We start from the raw sequence: 20195 nt of genomic DNA on the forward strand, positions 1-20195 counted from the left end.
TTCACATGGGTTGGCAGACTCTACTTCCAAATGAATTATGGCTAATGGTGTGTTACTCAAGGGGTATCAGGGGACATGATGAAAGTAAGTATTTAGGAGTATGAATTAAAAATTATTCCAGAGTGGCAGTTAAGGATATGTGGGAAGAGACTAAACATAGGATAATACAAAAACTGAAAAAATGGAAGCTCTGTTATAATGGATATCAATAGTAAGATATTTATTTTTTTTATTTTACAATTGTTAACCGGGAAAGTCCAACTGGATACATATCCATTTTCATCAGAGGCCCGGGGAGGAAAGCTCCACATTAAAAATTAGTAACACTTAAAGTTGAGGTTACAGCGAAATCGAAGAACATTTAACAAAATCAGTGACAAATTCAAATCAAGGTTACATTTAGATAAGAAATAAAAACATTGTTGATAATGGAATAAATATACAGAGAAAACAATCACATAAGAGAAGTGTGTCTAAAAGAAAAAAAGGATTTTCAGTTAGAAAGTAAGGATGATAGTTAAGAGAAAGGTGGTTAGCTAAGAAGGAGTTTATTTAGTATGGGCAGAATAATAAGTTATCTTCCTGATAATGGAATTAGAGAAATATAATCGAGTAGAGAAATGTATAATATGAGGGCGTGGGAAGAAAATAAAACAGGTAATCACCTCTGTGAGCCAAGTTTGGTTTACTTGTGTCTTGGTATATTTCGGGTTAGACTGGGTTTAGACATGAGCATGACTATTGTTTTATCTTACATCAGTCTGATTATTGTATGGGTTTAATCAGGGTTTAGGCATGGACATAGTCAGTCACTGTGCATGTACATCTTTAGAGATATTTTGAATTGAGGCAAGGAGCATTTAGTGGTTAGTTCAGCAGGAAGGGGAGTTCCATTTTTTTTCCAGCAGAGTTGGAGAATAAGGAATCTCCAGCTAGGGATGCTAGGTTGCTATAGGGGGTAATAATATTAATCAGAATAGGGGTACTGGTAGGTTGGTAGAGGATTTTATGAATAACTACGAGTTGGTTATAGTATATCTGATTGGGTAGTTCTAGCCAGCCTAATTTGTGAAGATTTTGACAGTGGCGAGTTCTGTAGGCTGAGCCTGTGGCAAATCTAGCTATATTGTTATAGCAGCTGGTGATTTTGTTGAGGTTTGATTTGGATAGATTTGTGAGGATGGGTGAGGCACTGAGAAGGGATGACAGAAGATGTGTGCAAGCTATGGCGGTTCTGGTAGTTGGGGTTAAGAATTTCTTAATCCTATACATGGAGCCTATTTTTTTGTTTACTGTTTTTATGGTTTTGTCTATATGGGCATCAAACTTCAGATTGTTATCAATGATTATCCCTAGTAGTTTAGTGCAAGATACAAGCAGTTGTTTTAGTCCCTTTAATCTTATACAAAGGTCAGGGATATTTTTATCAACCAGAGGAGAAGCTGTGGATAGCAACTGATAAAGAGCTGAAGGATTTTATCTGGGAAGGAAAAATAGCAAGACTCAAGTGGGATAAGCTTATTCTTTCAATAAAACAGGGTGGGTTGGGATTAACCAATTTGAAGGGGTATTTCAGAGCAACACAGCTAAGGCTCCTAAACATGGCACAAGCAGAAAACTACAATTTAAAGTGGAAAGAGATGATGATAAAATACAGAGAAGATCAAGAAACAAGGAGAGACTGGGATTTTGGATGCAGAAGTTTAAGAAGAATAACAATAATCATAGAGACTATTATATTCATAAAGTAGCGAAAGTATACCAAGAACTAAGCCAAGACGGGAATGGAAAAAGGAAATTCTGCCGAAAGGGATGACTGCAATTAGGAATACAGACATTAGGCAAGTGGGGCTGGAATTTATTGGAGAAAACTGGCAAAGGAACCAAGGAATTGGGGAAAAAATAACTAGAGGGGAAAGGTAACGGAATGGGAAGGCGACAAGAACTTATTTGGACTGCAGGTTAGTGATTGCCTTCCCTATCAAGGACTAATATCAGAGTAAAGGCAAATTGAATGAAAAGGGGGTCCTAAATAAAAGACCAGCACTGGCAGAGTTTCTAGTAGAATCTATAACAGAAGCTGAAGTTAAGTAAGGAATAATTAGTACAGCATATAAAATATTGTAAGATAACTATAAAATAAATCAGAGGAGGTTAGAGAGGATTGGGAAGAGAGATTAGATAAGCAATTAACAAAGAAATGATGGGGGGGGGGTATATGTATGTCTCCCAAATATGCAACAAAGTCTAGAAGATTTAGGATCTTTGTTTGGAAGTGTTTACATATGTATTTTTATAACCCAAGTAGACTTCAAAGAATTTTTCCTCAGGCAGACAGCACATGTTGGAGGTGTGATGAGGAAGAAAGAAAACTGGGAACATATTGTCTGGGAGTGTAACGAACTGGCAAACTTTAAATATTCCCTGCAGAATGCTCTGTTGGAGATGCTAGGTGAGCAAGTTGGTGAAACTAAGGAAATTATTTTTTGAGCTATGACACCTAGGCAATTCTGATTCTGTAAGGCCTTGCTAAGTCTAATTATGATGGCTGCCAAAAAAGCAATTACTAGAAAATGGAAATCAAAGTCTAAACCAACTTTACTAAAAGTAGTGAACATTGTAACATAGATAAAACAACTGGAATTTGGATCTTTAGAAAAGGGTATGAGCAAATTACATAGGAAAAAATGGGAAGTGTGGGACTAATACATGCAGAGGAGGAACGAGGATTAAAAGAAGGTAGGAACTGAATGAGCTATGTAATGGCTGACTGACAATGACAGGATATATTATAAATGATGTATAATGTTTGCAGTTGCAGTTGGGTTGGCATGGTTTGTAATGTATAATGTTTGCAACAGAGATCGTGTCAGTATGGTTTATTTTCATTTACATAAATGTAAAATTGTCTATGCTAAACATGATAATTTAATAAAGATGGTTCTTATTTAAAAAAAAAAAAAGGGTGTCAGGGGTGAAAGCAGTATGATGACCATCAGCAAAAAGGCAGCCACATAGGATTCTTTGGTTCCCTTACCCACCATACAGATCTTATTTAGGTTCATAAGTTGATACTAGGCTATCTGCCCTAGGGCATTTACAAGCCTAGCCAGAGTGTGTTTGTCTTTCGCCACCCTTTTAAATGAGTTACTATGCCCTTTTAAGGTTAGTTTACTTTGCCTCTGTCTAGTAGTGACACAGAAGTGATCCCTGGGGTAAATCTACGATCTCCCATCTACTCGTCAAAATTTCTCTTGAAGAGAAGCAGTGAGGGGCTCTGTCTGACATGGACTGGGATTCTATTCCAGAGTGATGGGAGCCTCTGGGTTATAAATCTGTCCCTCCAGCATGTCCTATTAATTTCTGTGCTGAGGTTTAAGTCCCTCGAGCGCGTAGCTCTAAGGGATTTGGATTTTCTGAGGTGGAGCATGTCCATTAATTCTGGGTTTGACATGGCTTTATACGTCAGGCACAGATCGCCTCTAAGTAGGCGGTATGCAACTGAGTAGAACTGGAGTTTCTTTAACCGAGCAGCATAGGTCATCTGTTTGAGTCCCTTGATCCTCTTGGTGAGGTACTTTTGGGGTCTTTCCAGTTGCTGCAGGTGTTGGGTAAGATACATCCCAAATTGGGCACTGTATTCTATTATGGACCTGATGAGTGATGAGTAGAGGGGCACAATGACCTCTCTTGATCTAGATGTGAACCCTTTCATGATAAGGTGGGCTATATAGAAGGTCTTTCTAACCACTTTGGCGACATGATTGTCAAAGGAGAGATTGCTATCTACTTGGGTCCCCAAATCCCTAATTACTTCTTCCGTGTTTAATGGATTACCACCTATGTGGTAATTTGTGGGCACTTTGTTTTTCCCAAAGGGGATGACTATGCACTTTTTGGCATTTAGCTTTACGCCATAGTTCTAGCACCAGTTATCCGTCTCTGTGAGATCCTTTTGGAGGATGTCTGTGTCAGTCGGCGAGTCGATTATGGCACCCAGTTTGCAGTCATCTGCAAACTTGGTCAGCCATAGTCCTCCCGTGTTAGCCTGTACCTCAGAGAAATATATACCGAACAAGAGAGGTCCCAGGACTGAGCCCTGTGGGATGCCACTAGTAACTGGTTTAGAGTCTGACATGGCTCCCACAATTCTGACCATGTGGGTCCTATCCTTGATTCAGTTTGCAACCCATCTTATGACATAGGAGTTGATATTTAAGCTGGAGAGCTTATTTATGATGCCCGAGTGGGGTATTGTGTTGAAGGCTTTTGCGAGGTCCAGGTAGGCTGTGTGGACTACCTTCCCTTCATCTATGGCCTTGGTGACTGTTTCAAAGAAATCGACCAGGTTCAGGAGGCAGGATCTGCCCTTAACAAAGCCAAATTGGGTAGGATCCAGCGTCTGCAGGTCCCCAATGTCTTTGTTTATGAGCTCCATGATGACCCGCTCCATAGCCTTGCAGACCAGGCTAGTCAAACTTATGGGTCGATAGTTTCCAGGGTCCGTTGAGGCACCAACTTTGTGGAGTGGGACCACTGTTGCTGTAAGCCATTCCTTGGGTACATATCCTGTAGTAAGGCTGAGGTTGAACAGTAACTTTATATGATGTTTTAGCTCTTCTTGGAGCTCGTGTAGGACGCAGCCCAGGACGCCGTCCGGTCCCACTGATGCTGTGTTTTTTGCTTTGGAGAGGGCAGCTCTAACCTGAGCATCTGAGATGTCAGGGAGGTGACTCTATGCTGGGATAGATATTTGCTCTTTTGAGGGGGAAGGGGGGGAGAAGTTTGCACTGAACCTGTCTGCCAGGATGTTGGCGATGTCTGTGGGTTCAGTGTATTTTTTGTCATTTTGGATCAACTCCGAACATATCTGGGAGTTGCCACCCAGGTTTCTAACATAACTAAAGAAGGCCTTGTGATTATCTTTAGTGTCCTGTGCAATTTTTCTCTCGAAGCTGGCCTTGGATGATTTTATGAGCGACTGTAGTTTTTTGCTAGTACTGATCAGAGATGCCTTCCCTTTTAGGGATTTTGCACTATCATGTAGTAGCTTCCTCCTTTTGTTGTATAGCTTATTTATGGCTGGGGTCCACCAGATTGGACGCCTGCCTTTGGAGGATTGGGTCTTGGTTTTATTTGGGATTGCATGATCCATGCATTCCTGAAGGTGTCCATAGAATGCGTTTATAAAAGGATTCTGCAGTTTGGGCCGTAGTTTCCACTGGCCCAGGGGCTTTGAAGGATGTCACCTCGGTTTTGAGGAGTGTGAAATCAGCTTTTGAGAATTTTTTTACTGTGGTTTTCTGGGCTGGGGGTGGGGTCTGAATGTGGATGTCCAGTGAGATTAATTTTTATGGTCCGATCTTACCAATGAGGGGTATACTTCTGGTGTGGAGCATAGGGTCCCCATGTTGGTGATGATCAGGTCCAGTATGTTTTCCCCTCTTGTGGGAGTGGCGACTAGTTGTTCCATAGCATTTGAGTTTATAAATTCTAGGAACCTTTGGGCTAGGGTGTTGGGGCTTGAGTAATGCTCCCAGTCTGGATAGTTGAAATCACCCAATATAATGGTGTTTGGAGAGACCGTCACATTCTCCAGTGTTTTCAGGAAGGCCGAGTGAGGTTCCTGAGTTTGGGAGGGTGGTCTGTAGCAGGCTATAAACTGAAAGGCAGTTTTGCCCACTGTTAGTTGCACATGGATGGTCTCCGATGCTTCATGCAGTGCCACTAACCTGGAGGTGTGAGTATCTTTGATGAATATGTATACTCCCCCTCCTTTTGTGGTTCGGTCCGAGTTTTGGGGCCGAAAAGCATGGTATGAGGTATAACCTGGTAGTGCTGGGGTGCTCTCAGGAGCCTTGAACCAGGTTTCTGTTACTGCACAGATGTCAATATTCTCCATACTGAGGAGAGCTTCGAGTGCGTGCATCTTGAGGTTTAGACTTCTGGCGTTGAGTAGCATTACCCTTAGTTTCCTTTTCCCTGTGTTGTCTATGGAGGTGGGTTTGTCTTTTGAGCCTTGCCTAAAAAAGGCACTATGGGGTTGGCAAGAGCCTTTGCCAGTATCCGAAAGCCCAGGGGTGACAGGTGCAAGCCATCCCTAGCGAAGCAATGTGGCTTATCGAGCATGTCATCCCAGGCTGACAGACACTGGATCCCCTTTGAATGACACCAATACTTTAGCCAATTGTTAAAATTGATCATTTTGTCTTTATACTGTGGCATCATTCTTGGTGAGGGTAAGATGCTACGGAAGGTCAGGGTCATACCAGCCTGGGCTACATGATCAGAGAGCTCCTCTATGTCTCTCTTCATGTAGTCCAGGGAGGTATGTCTCAGGTCATTCACACCAGCATGGACAATGACTGAGTCATATTTGTACTTGCTTTGGAGTGACCTGAGTGCTTGCGTTATGTGGCAGATCCTGGTGCCCGACAGGCAGCTCACCGTGACCTTCTCCTTGTTCAGTCTGGTGAGTGGGACGTCAGTGTGTCTGACAATAGAGTCACCTATTACAAGTGTATCAGGTGTGTTGTTTGGCCTTAAGGGCTGTGATTGTTTGGCACACTGACTTTGTGAATTATGTGTTACACGTGTTTTGTTTTGGGGTAGTGGATGCTTGGATGTCTGCTTTGGAGGTCTCTGCTGCTTAGGCAGATTTTTATTTAGAGCCTCCGAATATGTTTTAGCGTGTTTATGTGTTTGGTTTGACGTTATGGTAGGTCTATGTGAGACTGGATTTGTGGTGTGTGTGGTTACCTTCTCCTCCTGACTGACTGGGCCAGTACTGAGTTGAGAGAGCTCAGCCTCCAGTTTGGCTATATGGTTGCATCTCTCACATATATTTGAGCTTGTTGGGAGGAGGACAGGGTTGTCTGTGTACATGAGGCAGTTGTAACATTGCCTCAGGATACCCAGACTCACCAGCTGGACTGGAGAGGAAACCAGCATCTGACCTTTGGACATGCCAGAATAGTATAAGTAACTCCTTTATAACTGATCAAAAAGGACCAATAGGGGGCCGAGTACTCAAAGGGAGTATCTGGGGATGTAGTGCTTTTGGTTTATTACTGCTAACTTATATAAATTGCTTGTATGAGCAAGTGCAAGTGCAGAGCTTTAGATAGAGTCCTTATTTTGAGAGTTAGAGCAGATCTAAGGGAAAAAGTGAAGAGTAGACTTTGTGGAGCCGAAAAGGTTTAAGCCCGATTAAGCGGCGCTGCCCGATGCTGCACTATGCACAAAATCGTGCTAAAGCAGGTTTTTATACAGGGGACTTGAAAGAGCTAGAAATTAGCCCAAAACGGCCAATAAACTACAAGATTCTGTGCTGAGATCACTCCTCCAGGGACAGATAGGCTGCTCAAAGCTCCCCACTCCCACTGGTGAACAACGAAGCTTCCTTCTATCCAAGTAAGGGAATGGGCAACACAGGAACTATCCAAAAGTCCAGAATACTGCAAAGCCTGTATTAGGGGCTCTCCTTGTGCTTTGCTGGGTACTTTCCACAATTCAAAAGCCTGAACATTTAAGTTTCATCGGTCCGACTATAACCATTCATGCTTTAAAAGAGACTAATTGCCCTAAGGCTGGGGAAACTAACAGGCAAAACCTTGGCTACAGAAGCCGCCTTCCGCCAATTTGGTGAGAGGGAATGTACTACAGTCCAAACCCCCACACCCTGTGGTTTATATGGTTGACATGGGTACTTTTTATCACTGCAACAAACAATAATGACTTCTCCATGACATGTGTGCTCCTACACTCATGTCCCAGGAAGACTACCATGAATAACTTGTTAGCACCAGGACAACATCCCTAGTTAAAAAGTACTGCAAGTTCAACACCTATTCCTCTGACATGTGTTTGTTTCACAGCAGACCAAACTACCTTTCTCTCCCACCAGCATTGGTGAACCTGTACTAAGCACTCACTCATCTTTCCATGCTGCCTCCTCCAGCACATATACCACTACTCAATTTTGGATGCCTGGGTCATAATCAGTGTTTTGTTTTTCTAAAACACAAAGCCAACCAGGGAGGAAAATAAATAAACAGCATAGACAGTAAATGGAAGCTTCAATGAGAAAAATAATAGACTGGGGGTAGAGGGTGAAGCTAGTCCTCTGGCAGGCAAACCAAAAGTTAACCATTGTGCATTTTTTTAGCTTTTTCAGTAAAGTGCAGCTTTGAATTTGGTTATAATTAAACAATGTAGGTGTGGGGAAAATGCACCTTATATGGAAAAAATGGTGGATATTTTTTGTTTGTTGTCTTAAAAAGTGCAATAAATACCAGGAAAGGCTAAGGGAAGAAAATGGTTATAGGCACACGTGCTACTTGAAAAGGAAGAAACACAGGCTACCTTATGGTCACAAAAATAAGAGGTCTCTTCAATGAATCTGTCACATTGTCCAGTACTGCGTACTAACCTGGTGAAACTCCACTGACTTCTCCATGGTATCCAGTTTCTTCCACAAGCTCTCTTAAAGCAGCATCCCTCTCACTTTCACCATCATCAATCAGACCTACATTGTTAACAAGAAGTCAAGAAAATGTGCAGTGAAAGACCAGACTCTAACAGACTGCCCACATTTTCAGGCTCAGTGACAGTGCATGAGAGGCTTCAGCCATCCATAAACACTCTGCACAAAGTCGTAATATACGTAAACTTATCAAATACGCTATGAACGCATTGGTGCAAAATCCTATCGATGACTTCATTATTAATGAAATGAATGGAGGGTACAAGAACAATAAACAGACTGTATATGACAAAGGTGTCCAGTTACCTGAAGTAAAATGCTGAAAATATGGCAAATACGACAGGCAGAACTAATTTCCGTAAAGGTGCAAGTGCACTTTTCAGAACTTAAGAACAAGCTCTAAGGCAACTTTTCAAAAACTAGTAACAATAGAGTTAAATTCCATACGCCATAATGATTATCTATACAAGGCTTGGAACAGTGTACATAGCTGCAATACTACACATCACGCAACCTATGCTTAATACCCAAATATGAGAACCCGCAAGTGCAATTTAAGAAAAAACACCAAAATTCTCTGTTACACCTTAGCAATAAAAATGTGCTTCTTTGCACGAGTTGGTGCTTATCACTCCTCAAATATGTCACATATATGCTAACTCTGAGATGCTGTACCTCAGAATATGGGAAATTTGAGAAGATGCCACAACCTCAGAATCAGTGTACAATAAAAAAATGTACTTTAATGTTTACACATATGAACATGCAACTGTGCGTAGCACTTCTGTCCTACTCATGAGATAAGGCGGACAGAAGTGCTATCAGTAATTCAATTTTTCTTCTTTCAGTATTCAGCCAAATATTTATCCTTTTCTAAATTTGCTTTCATCCACTTCAGCACTGCAGCGAATGGAGTATTTCCTGGAAAACAAGAGGCAGAAAAGCAGGAACCAGTCCAGTCTAGGACACCAGTCCAGGACAAGTTACGTTCATTTATACTGACTCACACAGACACAAAAACCTTGGGACAACATAGCATTGTCAAACTGTTATGTCTCTGGAGATCAATAACACACTGGGGCCTAGGCAGGAGTCAACATGAACAGGAGGACAAGCAGGTTCACACCACAATCACTCAAGGGGGAAGAGAGAGAGACTCAAACCTGGGGTTCGAGCACTGTGAAGCAGAAATACTAACCCCAGCTCTGCTCATTTTCAATATACAAGAAAATGCTTTTGGTCAAGCACATGTATCTAGGTGCCAGCTGATTCTGTCAATGTTTCTGGCAAAAGTTGAACAAGCTGCCAACTCCTTCCACCAACTCACATTTACAGTTAATTTAAAATACCGAGTTAAAAACATGCAAATAAGGAAGGTAAGGCATGAAGTCTCCCCTCCTGTGACACTCAAGTCCTATTTCTGGATAAAAATATTAGTGTTTGCTAACCAACACCATCAATGAGTGGTGTTTTCTAGAAAAATGGTATTGACCAAGTAAGTTACAATATTTACTTTTCTACACAGATCTTACAAATCCATATCTTACTAACAGTTAAGGCCAAGATACTAATACTAAATTAAATCTTAGTGTGTGAAGAAAGATTGCATTATGCAAGACCTTTGAAAAGAAGCTTGCAATCATCACGATCACCATCAAAAAATGCAAAACAGAAACTTTTAAAAATACAGTCATATAAAAATATACTGCAGCTAATATCACAGCCATAATATTTCCAACAAGCTTTTCTCTAGCAAACCCATTAGGCATGTATCTGCTGGGTATCAGCTCACAAAAATTAGAATAAAAGCTTGATTGCCACATGTTTCACCAAATCCTTCTGACAAAATGAATCAAGAGTCAAGACTTAATGTTAGCCCACTACTAGATCTATCAATACAGAACACAGCTCCCTAGACAGAAAAAGTTCCAAAAGTGCTTACAAAACTTGAACAGTCCTAAAACATGGAAGTCAGCACTTTATAAGTCTTATTATTATTCTTTCGGCTTTTCCTGGTTAGGGGTCGCCACAGAGGATCACCTGTCTGATCATGACTGGCAGTGGAGTTTTTACAGTGTCGAGTTGCCAGCCCGGCGCCCAACCTTCCACAGAAGGCACACACATGCACACACGCATGCCTAGGGCCAATTTAAAGTATCCAATCCACCTACAGCATGTCTTTGGGATGTGGGAGGAAACCTGAGCACCCGGAGGAAACCCACACGACCACAGGGAGGACATGCAGACTCCGCACAGAAGGCACCCCAGCTGAGGATCGAACCGGACAACCTCTTGCTGTGAGGCAACAATGCTATTACATATCATAAAAATCATGTAATTATAGAGTTGTTAATTGACATATGTGAGCTATGAATTTTTCTTCTTCTTTTTGAATGTGTTTTAGGAACAATCTAAAATAGCTGCCATGCTTTGCAGTACAGTGCAATAAAAGTGAAAAAACTTCTACACCATTCCATGCACCAGTAGCAGATGGATGAGAACTTTAACTGTACTTCACGAGAAGATTACAGGAAAACTGTATGATTTAACTGACCTGAATAACAAAACACTTGCACTTGCTTTTATGCTATTGCTCAAAGGCAAAATAGAGGAATACAGCACTAGATAACTTGGCAAAAGACTATCAGTTTACTGTAGTACGTGAATTTATTTTTCTGAAAGTGGAGAAAGATGATGCTTCTAAGAAAAAAAAATCAGACAAACTTCTACGTGCAGGCCCGAACCAAGGTACAGCTGTATTCTAGTACTATATGGGACAAACAAATGCACACATACTTTATGTCTACAGCTTTTCTTGACAGATCTCCATTATAAATGGGCTCTGCACAGTCAGACATTCCCAGTCAACAAAATACAAAATAATAATACAACAGGTTTTAACTGTCTGTGCAAACTGAAACATACTCTAGTGAAATAAACATTTAGGTACATTTTTGGAAAAAAAATTCCAGCTACAAAGGGAATGCAAATAAATTCATGCTACAGCTTATTACCCAGAAAGCAATCTTCCAGTAGATCACAAAAACTGACACAACAGTGTCAGTACCTAGCTTACATGCACTTGACTACTATGGATGAAGATCTAGACATGCCACTTGACAAGCACTCGGCACTAGATGAAAGGCAAGCCACATAAAAATAAACTTGTAAAACTGGCAGAGGAAAAGCAGAAACAAGATTATGCTGACCAATGCTATACTACATTGTTTTCTGAACTCTTCCTACAATTTAGAGATTTTACTGTTGAGTCTTGGGAATCAGCTTTTACATGAATCTACATGCATACTGACTGTGTCTGGACAGAATTGGCTACCAGTGAGGTGAACTAATGCCTGGTGTGCACCATGTAAAATAAGACTTCACGCATCTCTGGAACTGGTCAATTACTAAAGACTATTTACAAACACCTCAGAACAAAGGTGGTTTTGTTTAGAACCTCAAAAAATAGTAAAAATGCCAGTGATATCATCACTGATGCCACAGATAACTCACTGTCAGTTACTGCTACCCACAAATATCAAGATATCACTTCAGACTATTCATCATTTAGTATGCAAACACACAGAACTAATGGTCAGCAAAGTACTACCACAGCTTTTAAATGACTCCGGAATTTCTAATCTTATCACAGATGACAGAACAGCAATTGCTCTTAATGTTTTAATACCTAGACTTCAACATGGCCTCCTCTTCAGTGTACTGCTGTCTCCATAAAATACTTCTACTACAGACAATAGAAAACAAAATACTGACATTTATTCACTTGGGCAACAGAAATGATAAGCACCGCATCACACTAAGTAAATACTAGCTTCCCATCACCGTGAGATCATTACTATAACTAAACACATTTAAAATTACTGCGCAACAGACACTGGTCACATAATACAACCTGGCTGTTGGGGAACAAATCTACACTCTTGAAGGCTCTGAAGTAATTTTATTAGTCCACCTTTCAAACTTTCAACTACTGAAAGAGCTTTTAGCAAACTTGCACAAGCCTGCTGGAACAATGTTCCGGATAATATCAGGCAAACTTACAATGTGGCTAACTTCACGCAGAAACGGAGATAAAGGTTCATAGGTGTGTACTGGGCTAAATGCCCTGCAGCCTTTACAAGCCTAGCCCATAGAATTACCCTGGCATCATGCCACCCGACCTTAGTTCCCAGTGCCTCTGTCGAGTAAAGCCACTGGAGTGAACCTTGGGGTGAATTTTCTATTTCCCATCCACTCATCAAGATTTCTCTTGAAGAGGGCCAGTGAGGTGCTCTGCTTGACATGTATGGGAAGTCTATTCCACAGCATGGGCAGTCTCTGGGTTATGAACCTGTCCCTCCAGCATGTTCTGTTGATTGTGGCAATGAGACTGAGGTCTCTGGAGTGTGTGGTGTGGAGGGATTGGGATTTCTTTAGCTGTAGCATTTCTAACAGAGCTGGGTCAGCCATGGCTTTGTAAGTCAGGCAGAGATCGCCTCTAAGTAGGCGATATAAGACAGAGAATAGTTAGGAGTTTTTTGAGTCTGTCCATATAGGACAAATGTTTAAGGCCTAGGATCCTCTTTATGAGGTACTTTTGTGGCCTCTCCAGTTGCTGCAGGTGTTTAGTGAGATACATGCCAAATGGGGCATTGTACTCAATGACTGGTCTAATAAGGGAAGAGTAGAGGGAGACAATGACTTCTTTCTTCCTGGATGCAAAACCCTTAGTAATGAGATGTGCCACATAGAAGGACTTTCTGACCACAGTGGCAAAGTGGTGGTCAAAAGACCTGTGTTCCCAGATCTCTTAAAATGCCTTCTGTGTTCAGGGGACTACCATCGATGTGGTAATTCATGGGAACCGGGTTTTTCCCAAAGTGGATGACGACACATTTTCTGGCATTGAGCTTAAGGCCATGTTTCTGACACCAGTTGTTGGTCTCGGTGAGGCCTTTCTATAGGGTGTCAACATCACTTGGGGAGTTAATAATAGCTCCCAACTTGCAATTGTCTGTGAACTTTGTCAGCCAGAGTCCCTTCGTGTTGGCCTGGACTTCAGAGAAGTAGATACCAAACAGGAGAGGACCCAGGACCGAACCCTGTGGGACTCCACTCGTGACTGGTCAGCAGTCTGACTTGGAGTCAGCTACTTTCACACTGTGGGTTCTACCTGTGAGCCAGTTTGCAACCCACCTAGTGATATAGGGGATGATGCCTAGCTTAGTGAGTTTTTCTATGATTCCTGAGTGGGGAATGGTATCAAAGGCCTTGGCCAGATCCCACAGCTCTGGTGACTGACTCAGAGAAGTTGACCATATTTGAGCAGGCATGACCTACCCTTCACAAAACCAAACTGTATGGGATCCAGAGTTTGGAGATTCCCTATATCCTTGTTTATTAGGTCCATGATGATGCGTTCCATAGCTTTCCATATCAGACTCATCAGGCTAATGGGGCGATAGTTCCCAGGGTTTGTAGTCACTCTTCCTTTGTGGTGAGGGATGATTGTAGCAGTGCACCATTCAGTAGGGACAAAGCCTGAGGTGGGGATGTGATTGAACAGGGCACACAGGTGAGATGCCAGTTCAGTCTGTAGTTCACATAGAACACACCCATGGATATTGTCAGGTCCCATAGAGGCTGTATTCTTGGACAGTGCTGTTTTAACCTGTGCAGCAGTAATACTGGGTGCCTGACAATCTACTGGTATTGTGACTGGTCCTTTGGGGGGGGGGGTAAAGATGGCACTGAATCTGTCGGCCAGTATATTGGCAATATCTGTTGGCTCATTATAGGAGGTACCATTGTGCAGTAGCTCAGAGCAATTCTGGGTATTGCCATAGAGATTCTTTACATAACTACAGAAGGCCTTATTGCTGTCTTTACGATCTGCTGCAATTCTGTTTTCATAGCTAGCTTTAAAGGATTTGATGAGGGATCTCAACTTTTTGCTGAGGCTGATAAGGGAGTTTTCCCAGTCTTGGGACTTCACCTTATTCTGCATAAGTTTCCTCTTTCTGTTGTAGAGTTTGTTTATGGCAGGAGACCACCAGATTGGCTTCATTTTTTTGGAGGAGAGCGTCTTGGTTCTATTGGGTATGGCAAGATAGATGCATTTGTGTACGTGCCCATACAGTGCATTGGTGTAGGATTCGGCAGTCATGCAACTGTTCTCCATTTGCATGGGTGTCATGAAGTTAGCCATCTCTGTTTTTAGGAGTCCAAAATTAGCTTTGGAGAAGTTTTTCATGGTGGTTACCTTTGCGGGGTAGGGGGTGTGGGGGGTGGGTGGGAGGGATGTGGATTTCCAAGTTGATTAGTTTGTAGTCGGATCTAACCAGGGAGGAGTTGACTGTTGGTGTAGAGCAATGGTCACCCATGTCCATGTTAGTAATGACCAGGTCAAGGATGCTGCTACCTCTAGTGGGGGTAAGAACGAGCTGGTCCAGGGCATTGGAATTAATGAATTCCAGGAAACGCTGGGCAAGTGTATAGGTACATGATTAGTTTTCCCAGTTAATGGAGGGGTAGTTGAAGTTGCCCAGTATGAGAGTGTTAGGTTGGACCCTAATATTCTCCAGGGTGTTTAGAAACGTGGAGTTTGAGTCTTTGGACATGGTTGGGGACCTATAGCAGGCTACGACCTGAGTCGCTGTCTTACCCAATGTTAGCTGCACCTGAAGTATCTCGGATGCATTATGTTGGGCTACCAGTCTGAAGGTGTGCGCATCCTTTATGAATATGGAAACACCACTGCTTTTGGAGCTTCGGTCCAAATTCTGGGGCCGAAAGGTGTGGAATGAGTTATAGCCTGGTAGTGCAGGGGTGCTTTCTGCTGTCTTGAACTAGGTCACTGTCACGGCACAAATGTCGATGTTCTCCATTTTAAGGAGTGCTTTGAGTGAGTGCATTTTGAGATTTAGACTTCTAGCATTGAGCAGCATGACCCTCAGATTGCATCTGTTTGCAGCTGTTATGGTGGTAATTTGGTCTTTGGAACACCGTCTAAAAAAGGCACTATAGGGGTGGCAAGAACCTTGGCCAGTATCCGGAAGCCCAGGGGTGACAGATGCAGGCCATCTCTAACAAAGCATCGAGGTCTGTCAATCATGTCATCCCAGGCAGACAGATACTGGATCCCCTTAGTATGACACCAGAAACTTAGCCAATTGTTGAAATCAATCATTTTCTGCTTCTGCTGTGGTATCATTGTGGGTGATGGTAGGATGCTGCTCAGGACTAGGGTCATACCCGCCTGGGGTACATAATCCGAGAGCTCCTCCGTGTCTCTTTTCATGTAGTCCAGGGACGTACGTCTCAGGTCATTCACACCGACATGTACAATGACACAGTCATATCTGTACCTGTTGTTGAGGGAGCTGAGTGAGTGCGTTATGTGGCAAATCCTGGCGATTGACAGGCAGCTGACTGTTACTTTCTCCTTATACAACCTAGTGAGTGGGACAACAGTGTGCCACACTATCGAGTCACCTATGACTAGTGTGTTGGGCATGCTGTTTTGCCTTAGGGGCTTTGATTGAGTGCACACTGTTTAGGGGAGTTATTTGTCTTGTGATTAGTGTTGTTTTGTGGTGGTTGAGTGCATTTCTGCCTTGGAGGTCTCTGCTGTTTGGGTAGATTTTTACTGACAACCTCCGCGAAGATGGGTGTGTGGTTTGTGTTTTTATGTGAAGACAGTGCTGGTGTGTGTTCTGGAGAGCTATGTGTTCCATGTGGTGTGGTGCACTTGTTGACCTTCTCCTCTTGACCAGCTATGCTCAAGAAAACATGTACTTGTTTTGCAGATCCCGACTAAGTGACATGAACATTTGTGCTTCAGATCTGTGTGCAGCTGCAACTATGACTGACAGCTAATCTTTTGAAGACTTTCCTTAGTTGCAAACTCGGCTAATATTGCCGCTACTCTTTCAGAAATTTTTGGGAAAAAATGTACTTTGCATGTACATTTTATAAATAATGCTCATACCGCATCTCTTTAACTGCATAATTTCAATGTATGTATACAGGTAAAATTATGTAATGTGTATTGGTTACATGGTCATGTTTTGTTGCAGATTCAACTTGTATTCTTTGTTATGATAGCTTTTGTTGTCTCAACCTTCTTGGTCTGGGTCATAGTTGAGAAAGGTCTATGAACTAGTTCACTTATCTGGTTAACAAATATAATGAAAGCATGAATGAATCCATGCATAAACAAACAAACTCAACAAATAAAAGAATGTTTAAATTTGGAGCTGGAAATGTGCATTCTGCAAAAAGAGGTCAGAATTCCAGTTAAAACTGGGTATATCAAATGCCATATTGATAGTGAAGTAGCTCCAGCTGGCATTTCTTTACTGTTAAGCAAAACTTATCTGAAGAGGGTAGGAGTGATATTTGACAGTGATGCTTAAAAAGTAAAACAGTCTTGAACTTGTATCATCAAGATATTACTGAATCATTATTCTACATAAAGACAATGAAGACTGCCTTAACTGAAAAATAAAAGGAAATATTTTCAGTCAAATTAACTTTACAAGTAAGTTTAATAAGTTCTGGTGAAGCTTCATTAACAGTTTAAGCATGTCTTAATTATTATTAGTTATTTACTTACCATGACTTGGTATATGTGTTTTCCTCTTCTCAGTTTGCTTCACTGATGGGTTATGGATCCAATCCTTGGATTCGACTTGGCCACCTTCACAGACTTCAGCTTCCAGGCTCAAGCTCCTCCCTCACCCATAATCCTCCACCCTTAGCCCAACCTCCTCAGATTGAGTTTGCTGCTCCTATAAACAGGATAGACAAGAAAAACAGCCAAGAGCTCAACCTGGAACATAGGTTCCAACAAAGGCTCTTCCAGATATTCTAGAACCAAAGTGTTTTGGAGGGGAATTACTGGGCGGGAAGTTGAAGCAGAATGATAAGAGGACAACACAAATACCAAGTTATGGTAAGTACATAACTAATAAATCTGATGTTGTCCTCCTTATTCTGCTTCACTGATGGGTCACAGTCCCAGCTACATGAATTCTTAGGTGGTCTAAAGGAAGGATATGCCAGAGCACTGAGGAGCCAAAGGACGTTCTACTCCTGGACACCACATCTAACTTATAATGGGTCACAAACTATGAGACTAGGACTCCTAGATGAAAAAGCTGCTGAGTCAGCAATGGATCTTGTTGAATGAGCTTTTGCAGGACCAGGCAACTTCAAAGTATTTTCTCATAAACAAAGGGAATGCAACTGGTAATCCACTTTGCTATAGTCACTGTTGATCCCGCTTGACCTTTACGATTAGGTGAGAAAGATCAACAACTGCTCTGATTTTCTGAACTGTTTCATCCTATAAAGGTAGAAATGTAGCTGTCTGTGAACGTCTAAGGAATGTAGCAGGTAATCCCCTTTGTTGTAATATTTAGGAAAGAACACTGAAAACTGAATGCATTGGTTTATATTAGCTGTAGTGGCGACCTTTGACATGAATGAGGTTATTAGTACAGAGGGAAACCCTATCTTTCTGAAAAATGATGTTGGGAGGTTTGGATGAAAAAGCTTGCAACTCAGAGACCCTTTTCACCGAAGTAACAGTAACAAGTGTAGCGGACCTCCAGGATAAATATTTCAAGTCACAATCATTAGCCAGTTCGAATGGGCTTTGAGTCAAGGCTTGTAGAACAACAGTCATCAAATCCCACAAGAGTTGGGCCCTTAATTGAAGGTCTAAGAAGAAAAATGCTTTTCATTACATAACCTGGCTGAGGCAACAGATCCCAAAGGTAATCCCAAATGAAAGTTGGACATGGCTGCCAATTGGAGTTTAATGGTTGCAAAACTAGAACCTTGCCTATATAAAGATTCTAGAAATGACAGAATTAAATGGACAGGAGCTGAAAATGGGTCAACATAATTATTAGAAGCCCAAATAGAAAATCTTTTCCACTTACTCTTGTATACCTTTTTAGTAGAGGCTTTCTGACAGATCAAAATGACAGCTTTAACTAGAGAAGAGAACCTGGACCCTCTAGCAATCATTGGAACTGGAGAAACCATGCAGTTAACTTGAATGTGGGAAGACTGGGGTGGAGTCCTAGTGTTGAGTGAGAAAAGAGGTCCAGTTTGGGTTCCAGTATCCATGGAGGATGTTTGAAGTGAGACCAGAGGAAGGGAAACCACACCTAGTGAGGCCAAAAGGGGGCAATGAGGATTCACAGTGCTCTTCAACCATTTGGCTTTCTGGAGAAATTTCAGGATCACAGGAAAGGGGAGTAAGCATAAAGGAGACAGAAAGGTCAATTGTGGACCACAGTGTCCCTCGGGGAACTTCTTGAAGGGGGGATCAGAGCAAAGTAACTGCTGCATTTGTTACTATAAGGGGACGCAGACAGGCCACAGCAGGGGAGACCCCAATGGTCGAAGATCTCATTTGCTAATGCCCAATTGAGGGACTACTCTTGGGACATCAGTATATATCTGCTGAGTCTGTCCACTAATATACTGGATTTCCCTGGTACATTGTGCTGCAAGCAGAAAGCGGTTTGAAGAGACTGCCCATTTCCAAATGCTCATGGCTTCTCTGCAGAGAGAGTATAAATGGGTTCCTCCTTGCTTGATGATACCAGACTACTGACATGTTGTCTGTGTGAATACTAACTGTCCCCAGAGGGAGAGCCTCCTAAAATTCTTGCAATGAAAAGAGGACAGCTCTCATCTTGAGGACATTGATATGCAAACTGGTCTCTATCAGAGTCCATGTGACTTGGACCATCTTTCCTGGAAATGCCCCCCCACCCTAGATGGGAAGCATCCGTGGTCACACTGGCTGAAGGGGGGGGGGGGGAGTGAAAGGTCTGCCAATTGTCAGATCTGACTGAATCCACCATCATAGATGGGACCTGCAAATGTTTGTCAGTCTGATACTAACAGATAGGGACTGATGTATAATTGACCAATGAACAGATAGTGTCCATTGAAGAATGCACATATAGTACCCAGCTAGACAAACCAAAGGTACACTAGTTGCCATGGACCCCAGTGCTCATAGAATCAACTTGGCAGGAGGCAATGGAAGAGACAGAATGGTTTAAACTTGTAGTTTCAATGTGTCAATGCGGTGCTGGGGCAAAGAAGCTATTTGGGTAATGGTGCTCAGCTGAACTCCAAAGTCTGAACCAGCTGTGGTTGTGACTTGTCTAAGTTTATGGTTATGACTAGGAAGTGGGGCAACTGGTAAAGAGTCTCTGGCCTGAGAAAGTTGATGCTGAGTTGGGGCATTCAGGAGCCAAATGTCTAAGCACGGGAATACCTGAAACCTTTGAAGCCAGAAATGCGCTGCAACCACTGCCATACATTTGGTAAACACCCAGGGAGTTGTGGTGAGACCAAAGGGCAGGGCTCTGAACTGGAAGTCATTAACTCCCAGGTAAAAGCACAGATGACTTCTGGAGCGCCTGTCTATTTTTATGTGATAGTAAGTGCCCATGAAGTCCACACAGCACATCCAATCTTCCTTCCTTAGCAATGGAAGGATGGACTGAACCATTACCATATGTAACTTCACTTTCCTCACATACAAGTTGAGATTGCTTAGGTCCAAAATGGGCCCCAAGGTCCCCTGTCTTCTTTGTGCCAATAAGAAACAGCAGTAAGTTCTGGACCTCTCTGTTCAGTTGGGACCTTCTGAATGACTTTTTTTCATAGTTGTTTG

The 20195-nt window shown here is 42.2% G+C and overlaps 1 protein-coding gene across 5 annotated transcripts in view; it reads right to left on the reverse strand.

Annotated features, from left to right (window-relative positions):
- Positions 1–20195, reverse strand: part of NUDT5 (nudix hydrolase 5) — a 623744-nt gene that overhangs the window by 207364 nt on the left and 396185 nt on the right. For all 5 annotated transcript variants that reach the window (XM_044088255.1, XM_044088256.1, XM_044088254.1 and 2 more), the window contains exon 7: positions 8432–8527. In XM_044088255.1, the coding sequence (XP_043944190.1) occupies positions 8432–8527 (96 nt within the window). The remainder of the gene's footprint in view (positions 1–8431; positions 8528–20195) is intronic.

This window comes from Protopterus annectens, chromosome 11.part0, assembly GCF_019279795.1.
Source record: "Protopterus annectens isolate FY-2018-M chromosome 11.part0, PAN1.0, whole genome shotgun sequence".
Lineage (NCBI taxonomy): Eukaryota > Metazoa > Chordata > Ceratodontiformes > Protopteridae > Protopterus > Protopterus annectens.